Source organism: Nicotiana tabacum, chromosome 20 (assembly GCF_000715075.1).
Source record: "Nicotiana tabacum cultivar K326 chromosome 20, ASM71507v2, whole genome shotgun sequence".
Lineage (NCBI taxonomy): Eukaryota > Viridiplantae > Streptophyta > Magnoliopsida > Solanales > Solanaceae > Nicotiana > Nicotiana tabacum.
In genome coordinates this window covers 163,923,716-163,934,004 of record NC_134099.1, presented here as the reverse complement: position 1 = coordinate 163,934,004, position 10,289 = coordinate 163,923,716, and the positions used below count along the sequence as shown (strand labels likewise).

Here is a 10,289-nt window from a genome sequence, read left to right as displayed (position 1 = left end):
CTTTCCAAGGATAGGTAGTTATGCGTTACTCACCGTCCACCACCACTGAAAACGTCACTTCTCCTCCAACTTACATTTGTTAAGCAATTGCACCAGCCCGTCTGACTTCCCCGTTCATCTTGAGCCAGGATCGAACTATTCGGGCCGATCCACTAGGACCGCCCACCCATGCATGAGCGCGCCTTCCCTTTAACGATCATGTATCGATTCAGTCTCGTCTCGGTCTCAAATTGGGTCAGGCCAGTTTCGGGCCAACCCGACCCATAAGACAGCCCTACTAACAGCAAGAGCAATACGAATAACACCATCACTCCTCACCGCTTATTGCTTTGGATCCTTGCGGCCACTAGCAATTGTTTGACATCAACTTTATTTCGGTAATAAACATAATACGAAGGAGAAATGAATCCTATCATCATACTAACATTTTTTTTGTTTGTCTTTATTTGGAGTCTGGTTCTGCTGGAGTATTCACTGGAAAATAAAAAATAAAAATAAAAATTGGTTGATTACAAAATATCGTCAATCTTCTCTTACTTAATATTGTCAAGCAAACATTATCGCAAACGAGTTTCAAAAGAAATAATAGTAAACGTCACATTTACTTCAAAATCGAGCGTCAAATTTAAAACAAAAGTGAACTTCATAATGCCTTTGCAACAACAAACCCAATGTAATTCCAAAAGTAAGGTCTGGAAAAGATAACATCTCCTACCTTGTGCAGGTAGAGAGGCTGTTTTCGACAAACCATGACAACTTTATAATGCCTTTCTTTCTTTGAAATCAAAAGATCATCTAACATCCAATTTGAGAGCTAATTTATTTGGTTATATTAAAGCTTGAAATTGACCACAAAATCTTCAGTTGCTGTTTCACATTATAATTTTCAATTACACAATCTTCAAGATGTGAACCTTACCATGTCAAAAACAAACTAACTGTCAAAGCCTAGCTACATTTACTAGTTTAATGTAGTAGCTCAACAAACAAATATATACACTTGAAACACTAAAGGCAGTCATTTATTAACATGTTTGTCTACAGAAGAGACTAATGAAGAGTAAGCTCTGCCTATGTCAAAATATTGTTACATCCTCCTTGCTAAGTACTACACTAAGTCCTAATTAAGTTAAGAATAAACACATCTTACAAATTTCTGCAGCCAACAGGTTGTTGGTTTCTGATAAGAATTACAGTGGTTGTGGTGGGGTTAATCTTCTGTTTTACTACATTTAAATAGAACTACTACCTCGAGTCTCTCACATACAATGGGCATAGTGAGTGCAAATAGTGAGAGAGGAGAGGCTTACTTGTTAACTAGAGCAAAATGTATATCACAATGCAGTACGTATATCTGGTGGTACGACTAATCTGGATTTCCTTCTTTTCTTACCTTCAGGCGTGCAACGAGTTCCATTAACCTTTCCCAGCTTCAGGGCAAATCCGCAAGCTGAATTGGGTTCTGAAGGTGAGGAACCAAAAGCAGCCTGAATTTCTTTACCTTTGTTTTTTTCCTTTCTAAAGCCCTGATTTGGTATTGGAGATTTTGCTCTCTTTTTTGATGATCGAATTTGAATTTTCTCCCTACCATTATCATTCTTAAGGAGTCGGACATAGAAGGGATTTGCAGCTGTGTAACAAGTGGACTCACGTATTCCACCTCTTTCCAAACCAACATCTCCGTTGTTTACCTATTGTTTTAACAAAGGGAAACAGAGAGGTGAGTACTGCTTTGCTCGTAGATAAAATTTCAACGGAAAAGAAAGAATCATAGTACTTCTATCTTCCAAGGTAGGTAACAATGTCACTAAAACTCATATAGATAGGGTTTTTACCAATTGCAGAAGCGCAGAAAATGTTCGAGCAATATCATGCTTCTCTTGACCCGTAACAACATCAGAAAAAGACTTGGTGCTTTGACCATTTTCTTCCAGGGATAACTTGCACAAAATCCTAGCCCCATATTCATGAATGTCAAAGGGGGGATGTGAGTCCTGTGGGTAAACACTAGCACGATAAAAAATCTAAACTTGACAGGTAACAAAAGGAAAAAAGAGAGGAGATATTAGGAATTGCAAACGAACTTGTTCCTCCAAGTTAAGCTCAATTCTCTGTTTCCACGTTGAAACCCGAGCAGCCAATTCACTCTGCTTTTCACTTTCAGCAAAGCTAGCAAGAAGAGAATCCTATAAATAGAAAAAAGGTCACCAAAACAATCGTGGAAGACTAACAAAATCTAAGCAACAGATAAGTTTGCCGAGAGTCCACGTTAGAGAAACCCCTTCTAATGCCATTTAGGAAAGAAAAAAAGGCCAGTGCCAGTTCATGAGCATGAATAAAACATCCCCGACATATACCAAAATCCATAACTGTATGAAGAATGAAGATTATGATTTATATTCTTACCAAGTGGGAGCGACAAAGATCTTCAAGGTTGGCATGAGCATTCGAATCTTCATGAGCTTCACTGTCAAAAAATGGACTACATTTATCATGCTGCAAAAACAAAATATATTAGCATTGTAACTCGCCCAAGCCAGATTGAACCAGCTTCAGAGAAACATAATCATTAATGTAAGGGAAAACATCCATATCTAGTTTACCAACCTTTTCACCAAATGGAGTTGCATCGCTGTTCATGTCTGCATTTTCTGGCATGTCAAAGCCAGAAGGCCCAAAATCGTGATCTGCACTATCATAGTAATCATTTTCATTTTTTTCCGTTGGACTATTCAAAACATCATAATCGTTGTTCTCCCCATGAAGAAGTGATTCCCGTAGCTGCAAACAGAAGCTTCACACAATGAAACAATTCAGACACACAAAAGAAGGTACAATAAACTATCAATAAATAAAACCTTCTCATATGGTGGAGGAGATTGCGAGTCGCCTTGTTTTTTCATGGCACAACATTTTCTTTCCCACAGGTCGTTGAGGTCTGCGCCAGTGGTACCATGTAATCTCGCAACTGGAAATTCTGTAGCCAAAGATGAACCTTTTTTGGATAACGCACCCTGCCTTCTATTAGATTTAACTGCTTGAAAGCATGAAATCTACATTAGATAATAAAAATGCTAGCATACAGAAGGAATAAAGAGAAGGAAGGTTAAGAAACCTTTTTTGTATGGTTTTACTTTCAAAGTGCCAGGTTCATGCGGGTTCAACGGATTCCATGGGTCTTCATCATCTGAGTCGTCTGAATCTCTAGGTTCCGAATATCCATCTTCAAATCGATGTGCATCATCAATGTTATCAGGCATATCAGATGCGAAGTGATCATTGTTAAAATTGCCTGGACCAAACTCATGAAACCCTGGAGACTGATATAAATTAGCATCCTGATTCTTTTGAGCTGAAGACTTATTGCCAGTTCCCTCAAAACGTCTTGTGGGAGAGGAAAAGCTCTTGTGGCACTTGGAGTCCAAAGAACGGCCCTCTGCAATGCAGCTATTGTTCAGCCCCTTTCCAGCTATATTCTCATTATTCATAAACTCATCCACTGTTACGGCATCGCATGCGTCCAACAGAATAAAATCTCGGTAAAGATCACACGTGGCTAGCTGCAAGTATTAATAGAACTAATCAAAATAACTGCAAACATACTGAAATTGAACACAAAAAAAACATTAACATACCAGGTAAGACTCTAGTTCTCCAGCATCTCCAGTAACATCCAAGCAGTCAGCCTCGCGCACGACCAGATTTGCAGGGGCCTTCACAAACTGGGTAAATGAAGAATCCCTGCATGTCGAATTATCCAACATGTTCTTTGTTTCCACTGCAAAAAGAACAATATAAATCAGGTTATTTGAAGTCTAGGAAACTTACAAAATTAACAGACGCGTAAGGATGCTACCTGAGGTTTCCTCTGAAACCCAGTATGGATCATTCTCTTCATTATCGGCAGCAGGCAACCCGTTTTCATCTGCTTGGGCTGATACACTTGCTGGTAGATCTGGTTCACTGATTTGACAGGAAATGGAGAATCTCAGTATGTAACATTATTGGGTTATGATGATTAGCAATATTAAGAACTGAATTAGTATTATTTGGTGCACTGCAATATTGATAGCAATGAAAAATGTATCAACAGCCAGTTAATATGAATTACTTACTTCCATTCGTCAGAACAAGCAAATACGCAATGTTAGTAAAAGGCTTGATTGCAGAAGAAATAAGAATCTATCCTTTATAAGTAGCTACATAATAAGAATCTCATGACCGATATAATATTCATGAGAAGATTTTTGTTGGATAAAATGAGAAAAATAACTTTTAAATTGGCAAAGATTAGTACTCAGGGTCAGGGAGTATACCTTGTTTAACCTTCATTCCAAATAACATATGTTTAATAAATATGCCAACTAGACTCTTTCCAATAATCCCTCTCCCTTTCATCTCAAGCAAATACAGCACCTTCAACAGTAGAAATAGTCAAGGCACAAATTTGTGTGACACCTACTAGACTCATTTAGCTCCAGTACATTGTGGAACGAAAATAAGAAAGTGTGAAGCAGAGCACCATACTCTACAGTATGTTAACCAAGGTATTAAATCATTGCTTGAAGCAGCGATCACCCACCTTAACCATAAGGCCGCGATGACACGACCAAACAAGTTGCTTTTCAAAAAGAAAGAGGATAACTACCTCCCTACTAAATCCCCTGGTCAATCAGAAATCATTGACAGTGTAAAGGCCCTTGCTCACCATGCTTATATAGCTAAAATTTACAAGTAGTATTTAACTTTGAAAAGGCAGTTCAATATCAATGGATAAAGGGATTCAGTGTTGGCAAAAGGACAGGGGACGTAATCACAGTGTCACATATTCTTTTTGCTGATGACACTTTGGTCTTCAGTGGTGCTGAGGGTAGGCAGCTGAGATATCCCAAGTTGCTACTTATTATATTTGAGACTATTTCTGGACTGCACATTAATCTTCATAAATCAGTTATGTATCCAGTCAATACAGTGGATAACATGCAAGGTATAGCATACGTTTTGGGTTGCAACATAGGCTCGCTCCCTACTACATATCTTGGGTTGCATCTGGGTACCAGATATAAGAACACTACAATGTGGCAGTGAGTAGCTGAAAATTTGAGAAGAGGCTAGATACCTGGCAGACACAATACCTATCTCGTGGGGGAGAGTTACATTGATTAATAGTGTGTTGGATAGTATTTTAATGTATTTTATTCCTTTATTCCCTATTCCAGGCAAGGTGTTGTCACAGTTGGATTTAGAAAAGGAGAAGATTTTTGTGGGAGGGCAACAGTGATCAGCATAAATTTCACTTGGTGAGTCACTATGCCTAAGGAAATGGGAGGAATGGGCATCAGCAATTTACAGATACATAATAAAAGTCTATTGATGAAGTGGTTGTGGAGGTACAACAATGAGGAGAGGGCTTTATGGAGAAGAGTTGTAAAAGTTAAGCTTGGAGCAGATACACATTGGCACCCGCACTTTAGAATAACTTCTACTACTCATGCAATAGGGTCTTGGAAACACATCAGTAAAATATGGCAGAAATTCAAGGAAAACACTCAGATACCGGTTGGCAATGGAGAGCATGCTATCTTTTGGCTTCATAAGTGGACTGGAAATAGGTCCTTAAAGGAGGAATTCCCAAATGTCTTCAGCTTTGTTAATAACCCTAAAGCTACTGTGGAACAGCTTAGGGAAAATGACACCTGGAATGTCACTTTCAGAAGACAATGCCATGATTGGGAAATTGAAGAGATGCTGGAATTTTGGGCAAGACTGCAAGAACTTAAGGTGCAAATACAGGAAAAGGACAGTATGATATGGGGGAGTAGAGGTAATAAGAAGTTTACAGTTAAAGATTGCTACGTAGAGATGATAGGCAGAGGCAGCATCATTGAGAATGGCCTTGGAAGCATGTATGGAGGACAAAAATACCTACTAAAGTGGCCTGCTTTAGCTGGTTGGCAGTATTAGGTGCAATTTTAACACAAGATGGTTTTCAGAAGAAAGGATTTCCTCTATGCAACAGATGTTATATGTGTGAACGAAATACTGAGAGTGTAGATCACCTGTTTGTGCATTGTACAGTGGCTAGAAATATATGGGTTTTATTAGCAATAATTTGGTTTAAGGGCGAGAAGCTTAAAGGAATTTTGTCATTTGGAGCAGTTTACAGTTAAGTCTATCAGAAGCACTTGGAAGATATAATCTGGACCTTCTGGACGGAGAGGAATCAGAGATGCTTTGAAGGAAGATCAACTCCCAAATATACACTAAAAGCTAGGTGTTTACTAAATCTTTTTGCTTGGAGTAACCATTTTGATGTAAATAGCTCATTAGATCTCTTAGATTTTGTAAGCTCCCTGAGCAGTTAGGAGGGTTTTGCTTATCAGGAGACTTGACTTTTTGGTAATCAATTACATCCTCTGGATGATTGATTTAACGAAATGTTTCCAGGACATTGTCAACATCCACATGTCATTGTGGACACTATCAGTACAACATGTTCCAATGGATTATCTTCCAGTTCGGGAGTCAAATCCAACTAACCAGAGGTGTTCCTAGTGGTCAATTAAGTGGTTTGAAAACCATAAGATCTCAGGTTCAAATCCCACCGAAGGCAAAAACACTAGGTGGTTTCTTCCCATTTGTTCAAGTCTTGATGGACAGAGTTACTCGGTACTATATGCTGGTGAGTGGTGAGATGTGGCAGATATCTCATGGAATTAGTCAAGGTGCGCAAGCTAGCTTGGACACCGTGGTTATGAAAAAAGTATTAATCTCCAACATATGTTAGCTCTAACTGTTATTGTCAGAATAGTGTTCACATCATTACAGTTCTATCATTTAATTAGGGTGAAGACAAAGACAAGCAGGGGCCAGATAGTACAAACAACTGCTTGTTAATTTATACAAACTCATTCAACAAAGTGCAACAGCAAACAACCACTAGATACAAGCTTTCATCTAACAGTAAGCTGCAGAATTTCTCTAACTTAGCTGCATCATTTCCGTAGAGGGCCAAAAGTTCACAAAACCCATCTTCACAGGTAGAGGTGGCAAAATGGTTTTAAAAAACCAGTTATCCACCCATATTATCCATTAAAAAATGGGTTGGATAACGAACTTTTTAAAAACGGGTCGAATATGGATAAGAACCATATTATCCACTTAGAAAATGGTCAACCAAATGGATAACTGATGTGTTTAACTATTACATTTGTAAAGCCTCAAATTGGGGGTTACTCAAGTTTGGGAGACTAGGAATTCTCCTAAAAGTGATCATATTCAAGAAGCCATAGATAATATGGACATCCATATTATCCGTCGGATAACCTGTTTTTTGAATTACTTGGTTTCGACCTGCTCATATCTGACCCACCCCCCCACCCCCCGTTTGCCACCTCTACTCACAAGCTAGTGCACTGAACAAATTTAGAGTTAAACCAACAACACAAAAAAGAACAAAACTTTTGCAAGACAAGAGAGAAGCTTTAGAAGTAGTTTCCAGGCAAAAGAATCTATGCAAACCTTGCACTATGGCTCGTGTCAAATTTGCAATATTAGGACATCCTTGTCTAATTTCAGGCTTCTTACGCGTTACTCAAAGGTGAAGGCCTAAAATGTACAGCTACTATACCTTAATACTGCTGAACGCAAGCAGAGATACTATTACTAAACACCAGACATAGTTTCAACCATCTACAGAACAAGAGAAAGTTGAATAAGTAGTAATCTAGCGTCTGATTATGTAAACACTTAAATTTTATCCAATTGGAGAAAACTATACAATCTACTCAAGGAATCAACTAAAATAAAGACAAAAAAATCAAATAGCAAAAGTTGTAAAGCACCTCTTCTTGGTAATGAATTCCAAACAATGCAATACCAGAGAATAAAGATATTCCACCTTCCTGCTGTACACCTGAACTGACCCCTGAAGCAGCAATGCAGCTACAAATCCCGAAACATATCATTAAAAGAATTACAAAAATACCCTTTTCAGAACAGTAAAAACCCAACGCATCCTTTTTCAAAAATCAAGACTATCTGGCACATAGGAAAATATTTTCCATAAAAATGTTTTCATGAAAAATATTTTACTAAAAGACATTTTCAGTTACTTTCCAGTGTTTTGCCGTGTATAAAGTAGGTGACACAAGATCTGAGGCGGGCCCAAGATTTGAACTTTATGGTTCATGTTCAAAATTCTACCACAACCCATTTAATTTACTGAGTTCAAAATCTATTATCTGTACTTAATTTAGTATATTTATTAACACATCTACAGGGTTTAAGCCAAAATTACTACGACCAAATTAACTCGTAACTTGTATACTAGGTACGCCCCTACACAAGATTATATACAAATAGAGCATAGAGTATAAAGATAGTGAATACATGAGAAAATAATCGGTAAATCATTTTTCGGGTAAAATATGAGCATTTTACCGAAGTGGAGGATAATGTACAAGGACAGTGTTGTAGCAGACAAAAAAAGATAAAAACTTTTCATGGAAATGTTTAATTTTCTGCTCCAAACACACACTAAAGCTGAAAATGTTACAAACCTTCAGCAAAATTCACATGACCGTCATCATAATTATCTCTAGTAATTTCACCAGAGCAAATTTTGAGCAAATATTCTTCAAGATTTTTGGCTAAATCAACACCCCAATTTGATTCTAAATCCCTAAGTGGCTGTACAACACTGTGAAATTTTACATTTTCCTCATCTGCTGCGCCGCGGCCGCTCACATTTTCTTTACTGTTTATCATCTTGTGGGGCTACAAATCCCACCTTCCATTAGTGAAAAAAGAACCCTAAAATCTACAATTTGGGAATTTTTCAATTGAATTTACAAAGCCCCAAATTTTGGGGAAAGGGTAGATGAAAGTGACGTCGTTTAGTTGCTGTTTCTGGAGGAGCGGAGATTTTTTAAATTTTTGGAGTAATGTTTTTCCCGCTCCGAGGTGTATATATATGTGTGATTTTATGTCGGAAAATCGAGATGGGCCGAGAGAGCCCATTAAAGTTTATTGGATCTTGTTATTAGCCCAAACTCTTTGAGAAACCCAAGGTTAGGGAATCTACAAAGAAATTGAGCAATGTATATTTTTAGTCGCTTTAGAAAATAATAGCCGACAAAAAGTACATTTTTTATTTGTATGTATGTGTGGGGGGGAAATGCGCGCTAGCAAATGCAATTAATTTTGGTGACCAGCCAATTTTGTATTTTGCTTAAAAAATTGATAATTAAAAAATTGATAAATTTTTTTTTATGGAATAAAACATAACAGCTTGTTTGGATTATTGTTTCATGTCGTTTCATAATGTATCGTATTGTATTATTTAATGAATATAATATTTGGATTGATTGTATTGTTTGTCGTCGTTTCATAATGTCACGCACCAAAAATATAAAGAATAAAACTTACAATATTACTAAGAAAAAATAGGATACGAAGTAGAATCATTATATAAAAAAAAGTAGGGTAAAGGATAAAATATGTTTATTTAATGATAAAGAATGGCAAAATGAGAAGGAAAAAAAATAAGGTAACGACGCCACCACACCAAATCCGTCGTTACATAAAGTGGCACTTTTCGTCGTTACATAACGACGGATTTAACGATATGATACAATAAAATTTAAGTAACAATCAAAACAAACATTGTATCTAAAGTAACAATATGATACAATACAATAGGTAACAACCATCAAAACAAGCTGTAAATTGCACTTCAAAAGAGTCTACAAAAGTTTATTGCACACTCTAACTTAGCGAGTGTCTTTTTACCTTATATTTTTGTTTCGAGTGAGTCTAATACTCCCTCGAAATACAAAATCAATCTTGTTGCAAGAATTCGAGGAATATTTTACATGTGTCGCCACATTAGATGCCATAGCGGAACGACGAAATCAAGGCATAGAAGATCTTATGGTCCAGCCCTCAATTAACGATGTATTGTGGGCCGGGACCGCGTGCCAAACGGGTCGGTTCAAATGGGCCGGTCTCTAGCGGTCAAAAAGCCCACAGTGGGCCGGTCTTTGCCAAAAAGCCCCCGAGTCCGGGACTAGCAGACGGGCTTGGGCCGGTTCAATCGGGCCAAACCGGCCCAACGGCTAATTTTTTTTATAAAAAAAAAAAATTAAAAAGGGCCAACGGTCAGAATTTAAAATGTGGTCGTTGGACTGCATTTTTAGCCATTTGGCACTTTCAAAAATAGTCATTTGGCCCCCAAACTTTGTTTTAACCCCAAACTTTTTATAATTACACGTTTTCCCTATTCTCAA

The 10,289-nt window shown here is 37.6% G+C and overlaps 1 protein-coding gene across 1 annotated transcript; it reads right to left on the bottom strand.

Moving 5' to 3' along the window:
* Window positions 1–993: 993 nt before the first annotated feature.
* Window positions 994–8,915, bottom strand: LOC107793052 (condensin-2 complex subunit H2-like). The gene is made up of 11 exons (XM_016615332.2): window positions 8,562–8,915; window positions 7,845–7,944; window positions 3,857–3,963; window positions 3,636–3,778; window positions 3,116–3,560; window positions 2,859–3,034; window positions 2,608–2,781; window positions 2,407–2,496; window positions 2,085–2,186; window positions 1,836–1,994; window positions 994–1,691 (listed from the first exon to the last, which is right to left on the bottom strand). Exons 1-11 carry the CDS (start codon window positions 8,767–8,769, stop codon window positions 1,335–1,337), a joined length of 2,061 nt encoding a protein of 686 aa, XP_016470818.2. The 5' UTR covers window positions 8,770–8,915; the 3' UTR covers window positions 994–1,334.
* Window positions 8,916–10,289: the final 1,374 nt, after the last annotated feature.